The sequence below is a fragment of the Arachis ipaensis genome, chromosome B8, assembly GCF_059453495.1.
Source record: "Arachis ipaensis isolate K30076 ecotype BB chromosome B8, ASM5945349v1, whole genome shotgun sequence".
NCBI lineage: Eukaryota > Viridiplantae > Streptophyta > Magnoliopsida > Fabales > Fabaceae > Arachis > Arachis ipaensis.
The window spans coordinates 1,670,151-1,693,293 of NC_142443.1; the positions used below are offsets into that span (position 1 = coordinate 1,670,151).

General features: G+C 33.2%; 3 protein-coding genes across 5 annotated transcripts; 2 read left to right on the plus strand and 1 right to left on the minus strand.

The window, feature by feature from the left end:
* Nucleotides 1–9,469: 9,469 nt before the first annotated feature.
* On the minus strand, nt 9,470–15,116 carry LOC148546977 (serine/threonine-protein phosphatase 7 long form homolog). The gene is made up of 5 exons (XM_088497448.1): nt 15,036–15,116; nt 13,754–14,496; nt 13,587–13,674; nt 13,073–13,485; nt 9,470–9,692 (listed from the first exon to the last, which is right to left on the minus strand). The coding sequence occupies exons 1-5, from the start codon at nt 15,099–15,101 to the stop codon at nt 9,470–9,472; spliced, it is 1,533 nt and encodes a 510-aa protein (XP_088353574.1). The 5' UTR covers nt 15,102–15,116.
* On the plus strand, nt 9,748–11,860 carry LOC107610291 (uncharacterized). Its single transcript, XM_016312358.2, has 2 exons — nt 9,748–10,238; nt 10,291–11,860. The coding sequence occupies exons 1-2, from the start codon at nt 9,748–9,750 to the stop codon at nt 11,858–11,860; spliced, it is 2,061 nt and encodes a 686-aa protein (XP_016167844.2).
* Nucleotides 15,117–17,644: 2,528 nt separating the features above from the next.
* On the plus strand, nt 17,645–22,505 carry LOC107614063 (inactive protein kinase SELMODRAFT_444075). 3 transcript variants are annotated; one of them, XM_021108485.2, is made up of 10 exons: nt 17,645–18,015; nt 18,624–19,392; nt 19,616–19,770; nt 19,860–19,954; nt 20,073–21,097; nt 21,203–21,363; nt 21,449–21,525; nt 21,620–21,767; nt 22,001–22,150; nt 22,238–22,505. In XM_021108485.2, the coding sequence occupies exons 2-10, from the start codon at nt 19,203–19,205 to the stop codon at nt 22,310–22,312; spliced, it is 2,076 nt and encodes a 691-aa protein (XP_020964144.1). In that variant the 5' UTR covers nt 17,645–18,015; nt 18,624–19,202; the 3' UTR covers nt 22,313–22,505. The 3 variants fall into 3 exon arrangements, with proteins under 3 accessions (XP_020964144.1, XP_016171776.1, XP_088353744.1); XM_016316290.3 differs by having other exon boundaries at nt 17,645–17,904; XM_088497618.1 differs by lacking the exon at nt 17,645–18,015 and having other exon boundaries at nt 18,582–19,392.
* The last annotated feature ends 638 nt before the right edge of the window (nt 22,506–23,143 follow it).

The window sequence follows — 23,143 nt, forward strand, 5'->3', positions numbered from 1 at the left end:
ATTTAGGGTTGATTGATCTAATTTCATAAACTTATCATATTAGCCTCCAATTAGGGTTATTGGGTGTGTGTTGTGGTGTCACCTAATGTGTTATATTAACAAACTCTAATGTCATTAGCAATGGAAGTGATAGAAGCACTAAGGTAACATTTGGTGGATAGACAGAGATAAAAAAACTGAGACTAAGAGACAGAGGCTGAGAGACAGAGATTGAAATAAATCTCAATATTCTATTTGGTACAAAGTGGGAGACAGAAATTAAAACAAGAATGAAACTCTAATTTAATTTGCACAAAGGGTAAAATTGAAATTAACTAAATGAAATGAGGATATTTTAGGTATAAAATGTTATTAAAGTTTCAATCTCTATCTCTAAAAATTTTAGTCCCTTGTCTTTCTACTTTTTGGAGGTACTGAAATACTTAAATTTTGGGAACAGAGATAAAAATTTTAGTACCAATTTCTAAACCAACAAATATGATACTGAATCTCAATCTCTCAGTCTTTCTGTCTCAGTACCTCAAAACAAAAGATACCTAATATAACTAACTTAAAATCTTTGAAAAACAAAATTGATTAAAAAAATTTAAAAATTAATTTAAAAAATAAGTGATCTATTAAAAACTAATTTAACTTTTTACTCATTTAATTTTACTATCATACACAGTGAAAGAAAGTTTTTAAATATACCAAAAATCAGTATTCTAATAAATTTAACTGTTGATTTTAATTAATATATATTATATATTTTTTATAATTTTTTCTACCGTGAAATTGCATGCATATCAGCATATATATGTCGCACATTTGAGCATAGAGATTCCAATTGGCCCACTCAAGAGGGCTTGAATCATTGAGCATGTGATGAACTTTGAGAATAAACTGATTATTAGATTAGATCACACAATGCTCGAAGAATTTTGGGTGTGTTATTTATGTCATTGTGTGTGAATTTTGTATTTGTATCGTAGGTTTGTGGATGTAGGGATATACATAGATCATTGAGACATTGACATTTGACAATAACCATTTAGCTTTTTGTAGGGTCAATATTGTCATTGGCATGTGGGCTTTTGCTCACAGCACCATGGGCATGAATTATTAGGGTCCTCTCTTTATGGCTCCACCCTGTTCTATGTCACTTTCATTGTATTCACCATTTAAAAATATGTATACTATTAAATATATACAATGTACTTTAACAGTTGAGCTTACTTTATACATGGTTGAAGGAAGTATAGAATATAAATTATGATATATATTCAATGCATGTTCTTAAGAAAATTAAATTAAAAGAGTATATAATATATACGTGACTATTTTTATAAAAATATTTTTATATATAAAGATATTACAAATAGTTAGATAATTTAGTAAAATAATATATCAAATCTACTTATCTACTTAATATACTAAAATTGGGTTTTCCCCCAACTAATGGAAGTGAGGTGTCGATTCCTCATAAATCCATTTTTCCGTCAAAATGAATGAACTATTTTCTCTTCTAAGTTTATTTTATGAAAATATCTTTATTATAATTATATTATAATTAGCATTTAAGTAATAATTCATAATTATACTAATTTAGAAAAATATTTTTATTATAGTTATATAAAATCAATATTTAATACATTATTAAACTACTTATTAATTATTAATCAAAAATATTTTTAATAATAATAATAATAATAATAATAATAATAATAATAATAATAATAATAATATGATATGATAATTATATGATAATGGTACCAGTTATTAATAACCAATTTATATTTCTCTAAATAAATTTATTTTAGAAAAATATCTTTATTATAATTATATTATAATATTATAATTAGTATTTAATGAAAAATACATAATTATACTAATTTAAGAAAATATATTTATTATAATTATATAAAATCAATATTTAAGATATTATTAAACTAATTATCACTCGAAAATATTTTTAATTATTTTAATTATATTGATTTTAAATATATTAATACGATTCTAATTCTTATTCATTATCTAATGATTTTATTAATGGTAAGTTGTTACGGGTGATCCATTTATAATAATAATAATAATAATAATAATAATAATAATAATAATAATAATATAGTATGATAATGATATGAAGTTGACCCGATTATTCTATTCATAATAAAAAAATAATAATTCTAATCATGATATGATATGATAAAATTATATAATTTTAACAACACAAATATATGATGTATAACTAACGTAAATAATAAAAAATTATCTTAATAATAACTAATTTACATATTTAGTTTTTTAAATAAAGTCTATATATAGAATTTTTTTGTGGTACATGAGTCTAGATCTGAGAGTCAACTCATTTTCTTTAAATTTATTATTCTTCGTTTACTATTTCATAGAATGTATTCTTCATATCCTTTTAAGGTATAATTTATAATTTTGTATATTATTTTTTATATACTCATTTTATTATATTGTTCTTTTGATAATTTAATGATTGTTCTTACTCCAACTTATTCTTTTCGTCTAATGTTCCAGTGCGATTGTCTTTTACCGCAATCGTTTACAATGCATCACATCTATGAAATACCCCATCGAGTTGTATTCGGATTTTAACTACATGGATGTAAGTGTCCAAATAAGAGGCAGTAAACTCTATTTTATCGAAGGATGGTTGGATCTACTCACATATTATGACTAACCTAATGGAATAATGTGGGTAAAATTAGTTTTCTTGGGAGAAGCTCGATTTTTTATTGAGGAATTGTTTCCATGGAGCTTTGTAAGCCAAGTTCAAGTTCCATCCCCTCCATGCTTTCTATGTCTGCTTGGAGATCTTCGAAATGAAGCACATAATGAGATTGAATTCCCTTAGTTTAAATTCAGTTTTGCTAAATTCGTGTCAACTTTGGATATACAATTTCAACGATTGGTAATATATTTAAATTTTCTTATTTTAAGTTTTTCGTTATTAAAATAATTTTATAACATATTGTGATTTTTATTCAGAAATTATCCGCCTTCTTTTGCATCAATGCAATGCCATTGAGGGAAATAAGGGTCAGTTTAGTTTCTCGGTGTGGCAATTCTATATCTTGCCGTATTGCATGGATAGCAGATGATGAAGCTTATTTAACAAGAGGATGGTCTGAATTTGCACGAATTCTAAATGTCTAAACTTATGATGTTTCAGTTGGTTGTCATTACGAGAATGACTCTAATCTATACGTGTTTAAGGACTAGAATAGATTAAATATTTTTTAAGTAATTTAGTTCTAATATTAGTATTTGATTAAATTCATTTTACATTCATTTAAATTTAAATTATTGCCTCAATTTATATATTACGACTATTTTTATTGGATATGTTATTTTTAAATGTTTTAATATAAGATTTCTTTTTTCTAATATTTAAGTTTATTTTTTTCTTGGATATATATCACCTTTTTTTCTCTTTTTGTATTTTAGATTAGTAATGCAATTCTTAATAAAAGTGTACTTAAAACAAAAAAAAATTAAAATATCACTATTTAAAGGAAAAATAAAATGTACGTGAAAGAAAACAAAACGAAAAATTAAAATTTCTTTATTAAAAAAAATTGTATACAGTTTGCGTATGAATGAGACTGGAATTGGAGGCTATATATGGATATCAAACATAAAAATTTATTGCCCGCATTGTGGAATAATATATATATATATATATAAAAGAAAATAATTATAACAAAAAAATATTTAATATATGTGATGTAAATATTTTTATGTATAATTAATATATATGTATACATAAATATGGAAATTACTGTAATTTATGAAGATTACACATAAAATTTTGTTTCTTTCAAATAAATTTATTCTAATTATATTACAATTAGTTCATGAATAATATATAATTATATTATTTTAAGAAAATATTTTTATTATAATTATATCAAATCAATATTCAATGTATTATTAAACTAATTATCAATCATCGATATTTTTATTTATTCTAATTATATTAATTGATATAGTTCTAATTCTCATTCATGTGCAATAATTTCATTAGTAGATAGTTGTATCTACAATAATTCATGCTATAATTCTTACTCATTTTAATAATGGTTCGTTAATTATATAATTTTTTATTTTCTGCTTTAATTAGTGGATAATAATAATAATAATAATAATAATAATAATAATAATAATAATAATAATAATAATATTGTATGGACACAAGATTAATTAGTTAACAAATTGAATTTTAATTATTATATTTTATTTTCTACTCATATTTTTATTCATTAGTTATTTTATTTTTTATATTTAAAATAAATATTGAATGTAAAAAAGAAAAAAATAATATTGATTGTTATCTATTTTATTTATTTAGATCTATAATTAAATTTGATATATTGTAATAAGTATCTATAATTAATAGTAACATGACTATAATTTTAAGTTGTATAATATAATAAAAAAGAACATGATAATTTATATTTTTTTCCTATATAGCAATAATATTATATATATTTATATATCTCTTCTTTTAGCTCTTTCCTAAAAATATTGGCACATAATTAATGTAGATATAATATATATATATACTGAGCAATTATCTCCATCGAATTAATCATAAAGGTTAATAAAAGAAAATAATATAATTTTTATTTAATTGTAGCAAGTATCTCCATTAAAAATTAAAATTGCTCTACTAAAAAAAATTGTATATAATTTACATATGAATGAGGCTGGGATTGGAGACTATATATCCATATCAAACATAAAAATTTATTGCACGCATTGTGGAATAATATATATAAGAAAATAATTATAACAAAAAATATTTAATATATGTGATTTAAATATTTTATGTATAATTAATATATATGTATGTATAAATAAGAAAATATTTAAAATTATTTAACAAAATTAATACATACATATACATAAATAAAGAAATTACTGTAATTTATGAAGATTACACATGAATTTTTTTCAAGTGAATTTATTTTAATTATATTACAATTATCTCATGAATAATGTATAATTATATTATTTTAAGAAAATATCTTTATTATAATTATATCAAATTAATATTCAATGCATTATTAAACTAATTATCAATCATTAATATTTTTATTTATTCTAATTATATTAATTGATATAGTTCTAATTCTTAGTAGATAGTTGTATCTACAATAATTAGTTGTATCCACAATTTTATTAGTAGATAGTTGTATCCACAATAATTCATGCTATAATTCTCACTCATTCTAATAATGGTTCATTAATTATATAGTTTTTTATTTTTCACTTTAATTAGTGGATAATGATGATGATGATGATGATGATGATGATGATGATGATGATGATGATGATGATGATGATGATGTATGGACACAAGATTAATTAGTTAAAAAATTAAATTTTAATTATTATATTTTATTTTTTACTCATATTTTTATTCATTAGTTATTTTATTTTTTATATTTACAGTAAATATTGAATGTAAAAAATTTCTAAAATAATATTGATTGTTATCTATTTTATTTATTTAGAGTCATAATTAAATTTGATATAATTATAGCAAGTATCTATAATTAATAATAACATGATACTATAACTTTAAGTTGTATAATATAATAAAAAAAACGTAGCAATTTATATCTACTTCGTATAAAGCAACAATATTATATATATTTATGTACCTTACCGATATCATCGGCTAACAAAACTCACAACCGAGAACAGGTCAAACACGTCACAAGTGCCAAGAATCTCGCACTTAACCAAACTCGTACATTGATTCCTGGTAACAAACCCTAAAAAGCCGAACATTACTAAAACGTCCACCTTCCTCTACTACGCGGTCTGTTTAAACAGACGAGCAAACCTCGTCTGGGGCAAGTGAAAAACAGTGATCACAAGCTGCTAGGAAAAACGACTCCATAGCACCAAACCCTGCAAATTCCTTATTTTTACTTTTGCTTGTTGAAGTTTATACTACCGAGCACTAACTTGAGCGTCAGAATCCTTTTTGTAGGTTTCACGCCGAGGTCTTCAATTCCGAGGAAAATACTTCCGAGCCCCTGACGGATCTTATAGCCGATCACATTTCAGAAGCTTTATCTTGCAAGGAACAATTTATATATCTCTTCTTTTAGTTTTTTTCTAAAAATATTGGCACATAATTAATGTAGATAACATATATAATGAGCAAGTATCTCCATTGAATTAATCATAAAAGTTAATAAAAGATAATGGCATAATTTTTACCTAATTGTAGCAGGTATCTCCATTAAAAATATTGGCTAATTATTACCGCATACAATGAGAGTGTAATAGTGAATTGTAACAATTATTTATCATCTAAAAAATTCGTATATCAGACATAGTATTTTTTTTGTTTATTATTTTTCATACCACATACCATTCTATCAACAATATTACCTATGGTAGATTATGTAATGAAAAATTTGAAAAATAAAGGCAAGAATAACGAGTAAAGATGGTCTGCGGATGAACGTGGTATATAGAGAAGTTTTTGAGAGCTTATAATGAAAAGGTAATAACGAAATCTCTTAATTAAATTTATTAATTTATTTGTTATCTAGAATTTTTTTTATTAATAATAGGCTTACCATTGTAATTATTTTTTAGTGAGAGTACATAAAGAGTACATAGTATATAAGGTGTAATAACTCAACAATTATTTTTAAAAGGAAATTTTTCATTTTCTTCGACAATGAGAAGAACTTATTTTTCTCCCTCTCTTAGTCCATTCTAATTCATCAAACCAATAACATCACACCTTGTATAACTACTTCATTGATACACTTTATTGTTCAACCATCTCCGTTGCATTTCAAAACTCCAGTTCCCTCTCTTTCGGTTCTGTTCGAATTTCAGAATATACTCCATCCTAAGGACTGAAAGCTCGTCTGTGAGATAATGGATTTTATTACATCAGTTTGGAATAGGGACCTGGATCTATATTAATGTTCTAGACAACAAGTATGCGTACGTCTCAATTGAAATTTCTTCCAAGGAGAAATTTCTAGCGAGTATGGTAGGCTGTATACTTAGTGCAGCAGCCGCAAACAGTGGCTATGGCGCCAATAGTGCTTCGGTTATGGCATTCTTTAGGGACGAGGACTACACCCTCAGGGGAGGGGATGGGAACAGCGACAGGGATCAGATGTCAGCCGTAAGGCAGCAGATGAGGATGACAATCGCAATGGAGCGGATGAGGACTACAACTGCACCACCGTCTGGGCTAGTGAAATTTTTCGGAATTTAATATTTTGTTCAACTATAATTTAAGAATGGTGAACAATAAAGTATATCAATAAAGTAGTCATATAAGTTGTGGTGTTGATGGTTTGATGAACATAATGCATTAAGAGAGAGAGAAAAATAAGTTATTTTTCATTGTTGAAGAGAATGAAAAATTTTCTTTTGGAAATATTTGTTGAGTTATTACACCTTATATACTATGTACTTTTTATGTACTCTCACTAAAAAATAATTAGTTAATTACAATGATACACTTATTATTAATAAAAAAATAATATAGGTAATATTATTAAAATTTATTATTATCAATTTAAAAGATTGACAAATTCTAGGTACTAATAGGTAATGCATTCTTATTGTACATTTATAGTTTGAGAATATTAGAATTATCATAAAAATTCGTATTATTTTATTCTCCTGATAAACAATTTTATAATTACGTTAATTATATAATTTTGTATACTAGCATTGATATGGTATTGTTTCAAGTATATTTTGCAGGCATCAAAGGATAGTGTTAAATTGTTATTTAGTGGGTTAAAATTATTTATTATTTATTGGAGAACTTTTTACATTAAAATTCTCTAATAATTTGGTGTTCATTTTCAGCTGATTTTAATATGTTCTTACACCTATAACAATTTGTTGGTGGATTTAAGCATTACTAGATTATTTATGGTCACATCCAATATATATGTCTGATTTATTGAAAAAAGTAGATTACTAAAATCGGTTAATAACTATTTTAAAATTAATACAATTAACACTAAATTAAGAAAAAATAAACAATACATAACTCATTACTTTTTTATTAATCAAATTATTATAATTTAAATTAATTTTAACAAAATAACTTAAAATTATAATTTCAATTTCACGCATAATTACACTTGTTATCTAATAATTTATGATAGTAACTTTATAACATTTTCATGAATTCATATTAGACGCACCTATATATAGTCATGTTCAGGGTTAAGTTACCTTTTGAAGTTGAGTTTACCTAAGAGGCCACAATATTATTGTGCAGAGTCTAAGCGAAAATGACCTTAATCATGTATATTAGCATATTCATTATTAACACATTATACTAATATATTTGGGAGTTATTCTGATAAAAACGTTTAAAATATTTTTTTTAAAAGATATTTATTAATAATTAAAATTTAATACATATAATTGATTAAATTGTGTTATTTTTGTCAAAATTAAGCTAGACAAATTAATTTAATCGAAAATTGGTGAATCAAATTTTGAATTGGTCGAAATTAATATTATTTTTTATAAAAAACTACTACAATACTCTTATTATAAAAAATTACTAAAATACTCTTATTATATATATTAATTTTGAGAATCCTAAATTCTAGCTTTTTTCTTTTTTGTCGTCATAGGGTTAAGATTTAGAATTTTCAAAATTAATATATATATATATTTAATATGGGTATTTTAGTTATTTTTATAATAAGAATATTGTAATATTTTTTTATAAAAAATAATTTATATCAGTTCAAAATTTAATTTATCAATTTTTTGGCTAAACTAATTTATCTGGTTTAATTTTAATAAAAATATCACAATTTAATTAATTATATGTGTTAAATTTTAATTTTTAAAAATATCTTAAAAAAAAGACATTTTTACCATCTTTATTTAAGTGACTCCTAATATATTTTTGAGGGCAATTTACGCAACTAAATTGTTTGATCCTCAATATTACGCAAATACATTGTTTCAGTTTTTAATACGCAAATGCATTGTTTCTATATTTTATGTAAACCGCTACTGCCAGTAGCGGTTTACGTGTGAGTGTGTGTGTGTGTGTAAACCGCTACTGGCAGTAGCGGTTTACGTGTAAGTGCGTGTGTGTAAACCGCTGCTGGCAGCAGCGGTTTACGTGAGTGTGTGCGTGTGTGTAAACCGCTACTGGCAGTAGCGGTTTACGTGTGTGTGTGCGTGTGTGTAAACCGCTACTGCCAGTAGCGGTTTACGTGTGTGTGTCTGAATGGGGCTGCCTATATAAACCATAGAGGGACCAAATGTGAAGAAGTAGAGTGTTATTCACAAATGGAGGGAGAGGATAGTTTTGTGGCTCTGGTTCACTGCTCTGGAAAAATTCAAAAGAGCAAAAGGCATGGTGTAAAATTTACAGATAGAGAACCACTTAGTGTTTTTATCCGATCTTCGAATACGTTGGCGGAGATTAAGCAAAGCATATTACGGAAGCTCGGTGTGTGTGGGACGAAGTGGGTAAAAAAATTATTTTACAAGATTTCCATTGATGTTGTCTCAACTGGTGTGAGATATGAGACCTTCGTGATCGGGTCGGATGAAGACTTGCATGTCTTGTTTCACTGCAGGCGTAGTTTTCCGGAGGTGAGGGTAACTGAGCTGTTTGCAAAGTTGGAAGATGGTGTGGATAGCTCAGGGGCATCGGCCCCTAATCCTCAGTCGATCCCAGCCGGTGGTGCCTCAACATCGATGCCTGTGGTAGCAGTGGCAGTTCCGAATCCGGAGCCCGAACGTGCTGGGGCTGTTCATGCATATGTTGGTCCTGTTGTTCCTGATTTTGAATGCGATGCCGGACCGGATCGGGTTGAGAATGCACTGTTTGACGATGATTTGGATGAGGAGCCTCTCGATATTGGTGGGGACAGTGATGATGATATTCCAAGAGACGGACGTTCAGCCCATGGATGTTCCGGTTCTGCAACACAGGAGTACCCTCCCCACCTCTCTTCTTTGAACTTGGAAGCCATCGGCCAACAGCAGAATGCTGATGCAACATTCGAGGGGCAGGGGATGCATGATGGGACAAATATGTCTGAATTTCAGATTGGCCAATCCTTCCAGAGTAAAGAGGAAGCCGTGTTGAGTGTGAAGGATTACAGTATTCGGCGTGGAGTTGAGTACAAGGTTATGGAGTCCGACAACCTGAAATACCAAGGGAGATGCAAGGAGTTTGGTAACGGGTGCACGTGGTCGGATAGTCATGCGGAAAAGGAAGGGCACATGAGAGGTTAGGAGGTACAACGGTCTGCACACGTGTATGGCCACATCGATATCAAGCGACCACAAGCAGCTTGATTATCATGTTATCTGTGCGAGAATCTATCCATTGGTTCGAGCTGATGCGTCGGTGTCTATTAAGGTGTTGCAAGAGGCCACGGAGGCGACTTATGGATTCATGCCTAGTTATCGGAAGGTGTGGTTGGCGAAGCAGAAGGCAGTAGCGCAAATATATGGTGATTGGGAGGAGTCATATGCAGATCTGCCTCGGTGGATCCTTGGAGTCACATGCACGATGGAAGGTTCGATTGCTCTATTGAAGACGTCCCCGGTTAGGGTGGGTGACCAAGTTGACGAGGATAGAGTTTTCTTTCATCGGATGTTCTGGACGTTTCCTCCGTGTATTGAGGCTTTCCGCCACTGTAAGCCGCTGATAAACATCGACGGCACACACCTGTATGGCAAATATGGCGGGACGTTGTTGTTGGCGATCGCACAGGATGGTAAGTCGAACATTTTGCCTGTTGGGTTTGCACTCGTGGAGGGAGAGAACGCAGATTCTTGGTCGTACTTTCTATCGAACCTTAGAAGGCATGTCACTCCACAGCAAGGTATTCTCGTGATCTCTGACAGACACAACGGCATCAAGGCTGCATTAGAGAGCCCCGATAGTGGTTGGCAACCCCCCCATGCTTATCGGGCATTTTGTATTCGGCATGTTGCTGCAAATTTTGCCCTCACTTTCAAGGGGCAGGATGCGCGGAGGTGGTTGGTAAATGCCGCGTATGCGAAGACGGAAGCAGAATTTGACTATTGGTTTGATATAATGAGGACGGAGAACCCGGCCATGTGCGAATGGGCAAACAAAATGCCTTATGAGAGGTGGACACAGCATAAGGATGGTGGGAGAAGATACGGTCACATGACCACCAACATCTCTGAGTGTGTGAACTCTGTCTTAAAGGGCACAAGAAATCTCCCGGTGACGTCTCTGGTTAAGTCGACATATCTCCGGTTGGCCGAGTTGTTTGTTGTCCGTGGGCAGACGGCAGAGGCACAGTTAGGGTCCGGGCACCGGTTTTCACAGGTAGTAGTTAAGGCCATTGAGCGTAATCTGAAGGAATCGAGGTGCTTCACGGTGACAGTGTTTGATAGGCATCAGCTTGACTATACTGTGGCTGAGACGACTCCCACCGGGAAATTCTCTTTGGGTAGCTATCGGGTTTCTCTGAGGGATCACACCTGCGATTGTGGATACTTCCAGGCGCTTCACTACCCCTGCTGCCATGCCCTCGCATGCTGTGCGCAGTCACGCCTAGATTGGGCAACTTATGTTGATGAGGTGTACACCATGTCTGAGGTCTTTAAGGTGTATGAGATGTCCTTTTCACCATGTATTCCAAAGGGGCTTTGGCCACCATATGACGGGCCGACGGTTATACCCGATCCGGGCATGAGAAGGGCTAGAGAAGGACGACCACGGTCCACCCGCATCCGCAACAACATGGACAAAGCCGACACCAGCCGACCTAAGAGGTGTGGTCTGTGCAGGCAGCCCGGTCATACCCGACGGGTTTGCCCTTAGCGAGGATCTACTAGTGGGATGTAGATTTATCTTTACTTATTTCGTTTGTCGTAGTTTCCGTGATAACAAACGTGTCTGCTTGTTATGAGTTTTAAGTTATTTGTTTTTAGTCTTTTCGTTTATCAGTTATGAGTTTTTAGTCTTTTTGTTTTGTCTTGTTAATGATAATATCGGTAGTTGTGTTTCACTTTTCTAGAGATATTGTGCTTAATTTCCATTTTAGCTAATAGATCGATAAAGAATAGACTGTCTCAACATAATCATAATGTAAAAACTGAACAATATAAAAGTCCTTCCAACAAGACTAAATATAAGGTCCAACGGGCATAAAACATAAAGTAACAAGTACCCAAAATAACAGTCATCCAAATATAAAAAACATAAAAGTCCTAAATCAGAAAATAAACTACATAGCGAGAAATAAAAAACAACAACACATGGTGCTAACCATCGCGATCATCCCTCGCAACATCATGAAAGTCACCAAGGAGATGAGATCCTGTCCCACATCGAGCTGGACGTCTGACTCGAGTCGGTCGGGCTGCCTCCTGTCCAACATCATCACGTGGAGGGTCTAACCCGAACGCGGACTGGGGGGTGCCCCCCATAGTGAACCAAGTATCCAACGGACTACCTGCAGGCACGTTCAGATCTACCCCATACTGACCCTGATAATCATGTGGCTGGGAATGCATCTCCGTCATATGTGGCTGGTAAGCTCCGGTCTCCATCTGCACATCCGGCATCTGCTGCTGGTAAGACTGGCCACCAAACTGCACATTCGACGTGCCAGCATCATCCCTAATCAACTCAGCAAAGTCTGCATAAAACCGTGGACTGACCAGCTGATCATCTAAATCCATAGTCATGGTCGGTGTGAACTCCGGCATCTGAGAATAAGCTCTGCTAGTGAATGTATCCCCTCCAGCCTCAGTCGCTGCGGTCCCACTAACTCCGCCTGCGTGCTGTGTATCATCCGGAGTTCTCCCACGTCTGGCATTAGCCCGACGAACACGGTGATCGACCTCAGCTCTAGCATCTCCGCCTGCGTCATCCTCCTGCATGACATCATGTAACCACCTCCACTCTCGACCAGTGTCCCTAGTACCAACACGACGGCGTCTCTCAACACGACGGTTGTCCGGCATATCAGGTAGCTGTGATCTGCGTGGAACCTGGGAGGATCCTCTCTGATATGCCTCCGGAGGTATCTGGGTGCCTCTAGGATCGGCAAATGCAGCCCCAGGGCTAAGGAACCGCTGAGCCTCTCGGTACCACCAATCTAGGTAATCTGCGGATGGGCCAGGATCTGCCACTCGCTCAATGGAAATGACGGCATCAAGTCGGTTCTCCCAATGCTCATGCCATTTCCGATAGTAGTGGGGAAACCACCTATCGCCACCCCTACCGTCCTTAGCATGCAGCCAGTCTACGTTCAAAGCATCCTCGGGGATATGTTGTACTCCACCTAGCTGTGGAACAACCCTGTCAACCTGATGCCACTCGATGACCGCAAAGTATATCAAGGCAGTCACGGCTCGCCACATGCGACTGTGCTCCTCTGTAAGTATCTCTGGATGGACCACGGCAAGTACATCAAGCGCGGAGTAGGGCTCCCACACAATCTGAAATTTAAGAACTCATCAAGGACTACAATAACAAGTATATATCTAGTCACGAATAGAGATCAAACAAAAAGTAAAACTCTTGCTGCTATAAAACTTACATCACGAGCGGTCAGTCGATCCAATGCAAGCCGATACCTAATGACCCTCTGCTCCTTTCCATCATTAGGAGGTAAGTAGGCAGACCACCTAAATTTAAGTCATATGAGACACAAAATTTAAAATATGCCCAATAAATTTGTTAAACTTAAAAAAGCATAACCCATACCTTGATGCCAGCGGGAAAGAGAAAACCTCAAACCCGGCCGGCCTAAGAGACGGAAACCGCCAGAATATCCAACTCTGAAGTAACTGGAGCGGGCCCGCAAGATTAGTCACATTTCTGTTCGCTACCCGACACATACATCGGTACAGCCACGCCAAAGCGGCCGAACCCCAGCTATACCTCCCCATGCCATCAAGGTTTGCCACAAATGGCAACCATCGTATATGAACCCGGTTCGCACTCTTGTCCCCAAATAACTGAGTCGATAACAGCATCATGATGTAGGCCCGTGCGTAGATGCGGACAGTCTCCTCGCTCGCATCTGGTGGTAGCACCCTAAACCTCTCGTGGAACCATGTAAAGTGTACTGTCATCTTCTTGACCTTATTCGGTGGGGGCCGCTCACCGAATAGGTCCTCAAACCACTCCCAAGCTGGTCGGCCACCCTCCATGTATGTCTCAAACTCACCAAGGCAACCACTCACAGCCTCCCCATCCACAGGAAGCCCTAGCTGAAATGCCACATCCTGCAATGTCACTGTGCATTCTCCGAAAGGCATGTGGAACGTATGCGTCTCAGGACGCCACCTCTCAACGAACGCACTAACGAGTGGCTCATCCAACCAGAACCATTGGCTATTTAGCCTAGCCAAATGGTACAATCCAGCCCGCTCTAAATACGGGATGATCCTTTCATGCATGGGCATATTCTGTTGCCGCCTCACACTGTATATACACCTATTGGGCTGCACAGAACAACAAACGAAAACAGAGTCCAATTAAATTCTCCTATCCTTAAACAGATTTCCATATCTAACCGAATACGAATACCTTAAACCATCAGCAAATTCTCCTATATAATATTTAAAAAAAATTTCCTACTCACGATAGGGAAAATAACAACACAAATAATTTACTTATTAACATCCAGAAATTTTAAAATATTGTAAAGATTTAAAATTTAAAACTTCATATCATACAAATATCCTAAACAAACTATAATAATTCACTAATGTCAACTATCCCGTTCCCTAAACTAAACCAACATTAATTAGCGGGCATAACATTCATTGAATGGAATTAAATTTCAGGTAACTAGGCATATCTATAACTAACCAAGAAAAACTAAAAACACTAAACCAAGATTAGTGAACTAACATCCTAGCATGCGAACCCTAAATTCAGGATACAACGACTAATCTATAAATTCTAATTCGTCTACCTAACCTACCGTTTTTCTGACTAAGATATGCAAAGACTAGAAAAAAAATAAATATTAACTAACCTCGTCACCAATAGAACCGGCAATATGCGCAACGCCGTTCAGTCGGTACAGGTTCCTGCCTGCCATGATAACTCGCCAGAAGTCGCCGCTGAGGAACCTCGGGCCCGCTCACAACTTGCTCTGACTTCTCTCTACAATTTCCTCTCTCTAGAAAACTCCTCAAACCTTCTAAACACATAATCCGCGGCTGCAACCACGGTTTATATAGGCAAACCATCACACGTAAACCGCTACTGGCAGTAGCGGTTTACACACACGCACACACACACGTAACCGCTACTGCCAGCAGCGGTTTACACACACGCACTTACACGTAAACCGCTACTGCCAGTAGCGGTTTACACACACACACTCACACGTAAACCGCTACTGCCAGTAGCGGTTTACACACACACACACTCACACGTAAACCGCTACTGGTAGTAGCGGTTTACATAAAATATAGAAACAATGCATTTGCGTATTAAAAACTGAAACAATGTATTTACGTAATATTGGGAATCAAACAATTTAAATGCGTAAATTGCCCTATTTTTGACGTACCTAACATGTTCCCTATTATTACAACAGCTAATAATAATAATAATAATAATAATAATAATAATAATAATAATAATAATAATTTGTAATCTAAATCAATTTTGCCATCGTATACAGTACTTGTTTGGAGTTTTTTTGATCCATGTGCCTCAATTTTGAATTGTGAAGGTCAATTCAATTGGTAAATGGTAGTAAATTAGCCATAATTCAATGATTTAATTTATGCATGATTTTTAGCTAGGGGCTAAAAAAACAAATAGATAGTTCCAAATTGATAGAAAGATTCAAAAGTATATTAAAAAAATTAAGTGGTAGTTAAATTCATCATTTCTTTAATATCCATATTTAACATATATAATATATTTGAAAAACTAAAAAATTCAATTAAAAAAACATAACTACAATTCTTGAAATTAAATTAGATGAATCGAATTTGTTGTACATAAAAAATAATAAATATAATATTACGAATTATGAATTCATTTGAAAGAAGGAAACGTGCATTCATGTCATATCGTTTCAAAGTTTATTAATTATTTTTTGATGGAATAATTTCTTTAATTTTCAGATCTCTTCTGCCGTTTTCAAACTCTTCGTATTTTATGTATTACTTTATTGTAAAGTAGGTTACTCATGTTTGATTAATAACTAATAAGCTTACAAAAGTGTTTATTCAACGTCATTCTATTTTTTAATGTCACAATTAAATATATGACAGTATAAATTAAAGCTGGACCATCATGTTGCAACGTATTAATCTAATTAAAACTTCTGGAAATTGTTTAGTATGTATCACTGATCTGAATGCGAAAGCCTGATGATGCTAACTATAAAGCTACAAGATATTATTATTATTATTATCATAATTAATTAAGATGTGACTATATTATATGATTCTAATAGAAGTATATAATATATGAAGAACAGAACAAAATTAGTTAGAAGGTGGCCAAACGTGAAGTCCATGCACAATTCACAACTAATCATAAATCATGGAACATGGATCACCAACTTCAGCAGCAATTGAAGTTATCACATAGAAAACCAGAAACCACACATACACAAAAAATTGAGACCATATGTTATAACTTTAATTCAAACTATTAAAAATTAGGTAAACAATTAAATTAATCTTTGAAAAATAAAATATTTTTTAAATTTGTCTTTAAATTTTTTTTCAATCAAATTAGTTTATCAAAAAATTAAAAGTTAATCATATTTGTCATTTAATCATTTTATTAATAATTTTTTTAATAGTTGATATTGTAAAATGTTAATTGACAACACATATTAGACCTAATATGTCTAATTGAACATTAACCTAATATGTCTAATTGGACATTAATCAAATATGTTTATAAAATTTTATTACTTTACTTATTTTTCTCAATTATATAAAGGTTTAATTACTTAATTGAAAAAAAAATTGGTACAGAGACTCAATTAAAAAGAAAAAAATATAAGGACCTAATTAAAAATTTTGCGAAACTATAGGAACCAATAGAGTAATTAAACCTTATATAAACTCTATTCCCAAAATGACATAGCGACTAAACTAATAAATTTTCATAAATACATTTGGTCAGCGTCGAAGCGTCCAATCGAACATGTTATGTGTCCTGTATTCTATTAGTTAACATTTTACATTATCAATAGTTGACAGAAATTATTAATGGAATAACTAAAAGATAAATATGATTAATTTATAATCTTTGAAAAAATAATTTAATTGATAAAATCTGTTAAGAGAATGAATTTAGAGAAAATCTCAATTTTTATGTCACCCATTAAGTATTTATGTAGATAAGGGAAAATGGTTAGTTCAGAGTTATTAATGTGAGATAGCTCTATGGTTGAGGCCAATTTATAGCGTTAGGCTCTGCACAAATTCTGATTCACTTTCTTACTTCTCTGCCTCCCAAGTAACATGATGTCACATGTATGAACCTTTGGCAGAATTGGAACACCATTGTGTTTCAGACTTTCAGTTTCATCCTAAATTTGCAATTATTCTTAAGAAAAAAAAAAATCTTAATATCTTTATCTGTGTTCTCTTCACTTCTCTATATGTCTCTATCTCCATTGGTTACTACTCACATGTCACAAAAGAAAAGAACTCTCCTCTCTTTTCTCTCTTTGCATTGAGGATTGGGCTACTTGGGTTGTTAAAAGTTCCAAACTTTGTCTCATTTCTTTTCATGGTGGTCCATTCCCTTGTGCTTGGTTTTGGTTTTGACAACCCCTTTTCATCATTTTCTTTTTCCTTTCATTCTGTGCCATGGCGTTAATACTACCCAAATGATGATGCTGGAAGTGCAAGTGTAGCAAAGTAAGCAAATGCATTTACGTTAAAGCTTTGAGCTTTTGCAAGTTTAAAGTTGAATGAACCATAAGAAAAAAAGAGGGTGTTTGACAAGACAACCCCTTGAGCTCATTGAAGGTCTTAGTTTTCATGCATATGTTCACATTGCCTGGTTTTTGAGGATATTTTTTCTTGTTATTCTCTTTTTCTTTTTTAATCATATAAAGTTTTGTTATTCCCAATGAGGAACTGTTACGAGCTTGACTCTACAGGGTTTTCATTTTGTTTACTACAATAATATTAAACAGAAAAGTGTATGATATGTTGATATCTTTGTTTTATATTCTTATTTTTTAGCTTAATGTTCAATGTCCAATAGAGTAGAATGATAGAAAAACAATATATGATAATAGAGAAAAAGAAAGGTTTGGATCTCATCCCTAGTGTCTTTTTTCTCTTCTTTGTTTGATAGTTGCCAAATTATGTTTCTGTATCTTCTAAACCAACAAGATGTCAGGTACCAGTTCTTTCTTGTGGCTTGTCTCTCACATTGTTTTGGATTTCTTCTTTTTCTTCATTCATCCAAATCACTGTTTTTCTACTTTTTAATTGAAATGACATTTGGGACTGTGCAGAGTGAAAAAACTAGTACTGAACTTTGAGTGGCTCAGAGAGCTAAAATAACCTTTATCTTAAGTCATATCAGTGGCAATTGAAACTCATGGTTACTGTTTCTTTTGGTGTAGAGGGGTTCCTCTAAGGTCATGTCAACAGTAAATCCAGCTAGTTGGATCCATGTTTTGACTTGGAGGTTGATTTGAAGGCTCAAAGGCAAAGCCAATGCAAAACTGAAAAGGCATGTTCTTTGGTTCAGTGAGCAGTGCTTTTCAATCTTCATGGATTTCTTTTTTCTCACACTTGAAATCTACATTGCACTGTGAGCTGGGGAATGCAGCATGTTGCTTTCTGAGCCAAAAGGGTCACATGGATTCTTCACGGATTTGATACTATTTTGGGAACCTAGCTACATGCAGAAACCATCTTGTTCTTGAGTGAAGAAAAAGCAAGTTCATGAGGAAGTTAAAAAGAGGAGTTGTTTGCATTTGATTAAAAAGGTCTTATTACTGGTTTCTCTGCTATTGCTTGATGATTGAAAAGGTGGGGTGGGGCCAAAGGAGTGAATTTGATCATGTTCATCTGATACGCTTCTCCAACTTCTTGTTTAGTATATACAAATACATGTCTTTGATGGTTATTCACTGAAACCTGTTATAGCTTTTGTGGGATTGTTGGTGGTGGTGGTGGTAGTGGTGGTGGTGGTGGTGATGATGAGTCGAGAACAGCATAAGCGAGGGAAGGAAGAAAAAGGTTCAGATGGTGCTGAGAAGGTTATTGTTGCTGTTAAGGCATCAAAGGAAATTCCAAAGACAGCACTTGTTTGGTCTCTGACTCATGTTGTTCAACCTGGGGATTGCATTACACTAATAGTGGTTGTGCCTTCTTCACAAAGTTTTGGTAAACCTTCTATTTGCTTCCATATGCTCATTGTTTCTGTGCTTTCTTTCCTTTTTGTCAGATAATACTTCTCTTTTACAAAGTACTGAATAGTTTAGATGCTGTCCTATGTGGCACTCACAGGTTCTAGCATTCAAGTTGTTATTATTGTTGATTGAGAATTTTGAAACATAGCTATTTTGTTTGGTATCTTTTACCTGAATATTTTTGTGCAAATATGCAGGAAGAAGATTATGGGGTTTTCCAAGGTTTGCTGGTGACTGTGCCAACACTCAAAAGAAATCTCATTCTCCAACTAGTTCAGAGCAGAAGAGTGAGATTACTGATTCTTTCTCTCAGATGATTCTTCAGCTCCATGACATCTATGATCCAAATAAGGTTAGAATCCTTTGATGTATGTATTGTTAGGTTCATCTTTGTTGCTGTTTCAGTATCATTATTTTAAAACTGTTTTCCTTGTTCAACAGATAAATGTCAAGATTAAAATTGTTTCTGGATCACCTTGTGGAGCAGTGGCTGCAGAAGCTAGAAAGGCCCAAGCCAATTGGGTTGTATTAGACAAGTAATTAGTGATAACAAAATTGATGAATTCTCAATTCCTGGTTTAATTTACAATTTTATTGATCTGAGATGATAGTTTTTTGCTTTTGGTATTTATTTTGGTTGTGCTTTCTTTGCAGGCAGCTAAAACAAGAAGAAAAGCAGTGTATGGAAGAGCTGCATTGCAACATTGTTGTTATGAAACAATCCCAAGCGAAAGTGCTCCGGTTGAATTTGAATGGATCACAAAAGAAGGATCTTGAAGAAGCAGCTCCATTACATTCCAAGCAAGATGGGAAGCTTGGAAGACAAGCCAAGAATAAGAATGATTCTTTGAGTTCCATAAAAGGAGCAGTTGTCACCCCAACTAGTAGTCCAGATGTAGGGACGCCTTCTACTGCGACTGAAGCCGGTACTTCATCTGTTTCAAGCTCTGATCCTGGAACTTCACCATTCTTTGTTTCTGAGATGAATAATGGTGAGTCAAAGAAAGAGGAAACTATTAAACGAAATGAAGAAGTTGATGCTAGTTCAGACTCGGATAGCGAAAAGTTGTCCCTATCCTCAGCAACCTTGAGATTCCAACCATGGATCAAAGATTTACTTTTATGCAAACAATCATCTCAATGCAGAGAAGAAGGATGCCATAGCAAGAATCAAACATCCACAGCTAGAGCTTTGATGGAAAAGTTCTCAAGGCTAGAAAGAGAAGCTGAAATGGAGATCTCAAGCCATATGAATGAGTTGGATTTGAGTGGAAATGTAAGAGAAGCAATAACATTATCAAGAAATGCTCCACCTGGTCCACCTCCATTGTGTTCAATATGCCAACACAAGGCTCCTGTTTTTGGGAAACCTCCAAGGTGGTTCAGCTATGCGGAGTTGGAACTCGCTACGAGTGGATTCTCTCAAGCTAATTTCTTGGCAGAAGGGGGATTTGGCTCTGTTCACAGAGGGGTCTTACCTGATGGACAAGTCATTGCTGTGAAGCAGCATAAACTGGCTAGTTCTCAGGGTGATGTTGAATTTTGCTCAGAGGTTGAAGTCCTCAGCTGTGCTCAGCATCGAAACGTTGTAATGCTCATTGGATTCTGTATTGAGAATAAGAGAAGGTTGCTGGTTTATGAGTACATATGTAATGGATCTCTGGACACTCACTTATATGGTAATTTTACTTGCTTCTGCTTCTAACTTTTGAGTTGGTTTGAACTTATTGAAGTAATTCTAGATGCTAAGTTCATATAATTGTAAACTGACATTATTTTTTCAGGGAAAAAACAGGAACCATTAGAATGGTCAGCGCGTCAAAGAATTGCCGTTGGAGCTGCTAGAGGCTTGAGATATCTTCATGAGGAGTGCAGAGTAGGCTGCATTATCCACCGTGACATGCGGCCGAATAACATTCTTATCACCCATGATTTTGAGCCACTGGTAGGTGAAAAGGAAGACCTTTAGTACATCATCCTCTGCAGTTTCTTTTTTCATGAAAACATTGTGTTGAATTGTGCAATGCAAGGTTGGTGATTTTGGGCTAGCAAGGTGGCAGCAACATAGAGACACTGGTGTGGAAACTAGAGTGATTGGAACATTTGGGTAATTATTTTTTCATCATCTAACTTGTCATTGTAATATAACAAACATGCAACTAACTATGCTCTAATTTGTTGATATTCTGTTCTGTTTTTAGGTATTTGGCTCCTGAATATGCTCAAAGCGGCCAAATAACAGAAAAGGCTGATGTTTACTCCTTTGGGGTGGTATTGGTGGAGCTTGTTACCGGACGAAAAGCTGTCGATCTTAGCAGGCCGAAGGGGCAGCAATGTCTTACTGAATGGGTGAGTTAAGGGAGGACTATTAATATATTGGTGAAAATTCACGTGCAGTTGTCTTCTTGCAAAGATGATTTTTAAGAGTTTAGTTTAGTCAAATATATCAAATCACCTAACGTTTCTTAACTATTATCTTCAGACGAAGACAACTGCATGTGAATAGTCACCTTATATTATGTCTAAGATCTTTGCATCATTTCAAGAGTATAAATGTTAATATGAAAACTTGTATTATGAAGGCACGACCATTGCTAGCAGAATATGCAATTGAGGAACTAATTGATCCGAGATTGGGAAATAACTATGCAGAAAATGAGGTCAATTGCATGCTTCATGCAGCTTCATTATGCATGAGGAGAGATCCTTATTCCAGACCACGCATGTCACAGGTGAACAAAACCATCATGTTTCTAAGCAAGTTTTACTTTGATTTAATCAGCTACATGATGTAATCCTAACTCTTTTGTTTGTATTAGGTTCTCAGAATACTGGAGGGTGACATGATCATGGACACAAATTACATTACAGCTACCACTCCCACCACCACATAAAGATGATATATTTTCTTGTTTTAAGAATGTCATGTAATTTTGTACTTGTATTCTGATCTGTACAGTATAGTAGGAAACTAGGATAGTGTCCAATAAGTAGAAGCAGCCTTTTGTGCTTTTTCAGGTACAGTTACAATGTCTTCCAATTTTACAGTGAGAATGTGAAATGTCTTTAGATGTGTGGTGTATGTTACATCAATTGCCTAATGTTTTAATTGTTTAAAGAGTAAATTAACCGTTTTCAGTTTGATCTCTAAAAAAAATACACAAAAGATTAGTTTAATCTTAAGAAAAACTTGTCATGTTAAGTTAATCTTTAAAAAAGATACACATAATATTAGTTTAATTTCTAAAAAGTTTATGATACTTATTTGTTCCTAAAAGGTACACATGATTTTTTTTTTTTTAATAAAGATAGGAGACTCGAACCCACAACCTGTTAATTGAGTATAGAGAGATTATGCCATTTGAGTTATAACTCATTGGCTAAAAGATACACATGATTACTTCTATTCTTCGAAAATAAAAAATATATAATTAAAGTGAGACAAAAACTAAAAAGTTATGTATTTATTGAGTTTAATTGTTTCTACAGTCATTTAATTAATCACATGTTTCTTTAGATAGTTATTTTTGTCCATTTCATTTTTTGTAATTAGATGTATGTATAAAATTATTTTATATTGATAGTATATTTAAATTAAATTTTTTATTAAAAAATAATTAAAAAAACTTCTGCACTGCTAATAAATTAATTATAAATTTTAGTTTTGCTAAAATGTATTTCAAAATCTTATTTTAAGAATATCATAAAAAATATTTGAATAAAAT

What these genes read in the sequence shown, in the direction of transcription:
- LOC107610291 (XM_016312358.2), top strand. Translation starts at nt 9,748, where the DNA reads ATGCCTGTGGTAGCAGTGGCAGTTCCGAATCCGGAGCCCGAACGTGCT. An exon ending in TGCAAGGAGTTTGGTAACGG is followed by an intron (nt 10,239 to 10,290) that starts GTGCACGTGGTC and finishes ATGAGAGGTTAG; the next exon opens with GAGGTACAACGGTCTGCACA.
- LOC148546977 (XM_088497448.1), bottom strand. Translation starts at nt 15,101, where the DNA reads ATGGCAGGCAGGAACCTGTACCGACTGAACGGCGTTGCGCATATTGCC. An exon ending in CCGGTTCTATTGGTGACGAG is followed by an intron (nt 14,497 to 15,035) that starts GTTAGTTAATAT and finishes TGTTCTGTGCAG; the next exon opens with CCCAATAGGTGTATATACAG. An exon ending in GCCGATCCTAGAGGCACCCA is followed by an intron (nt 9,693 to 13,072) that starts GATACCTCCGGA and finishes GCCGATGCCCCT; the next exon opens with GAGCTATCCACACCATCTTC.
- LOC107614063 (XM_021108485.2), top strand. Translation starts at nt 19,203, where the DNA reads ATGATGAGTCGAGAACAGCATAAGCGAGGGAAGGAAGAAAAAGGTTCA. An exon ending in ACATCTATGATCCAAATAAG is followed by an intron (nt 19,771 to 19,859) that starts GTTAGAATCCTT and finishes CTTGTTCAACAG; the next exon opens with ATAAATGTCAAGATTAAAAT. An exon ending in AGAGTGATTGGAACATTTGG is followed by an intron (nt 21,526 to 21,619) that starts GTAATTATTTTT and finishes TTCTGTTTTTAG; the next exon opens with GTATTTGGCTCCTGAATATG.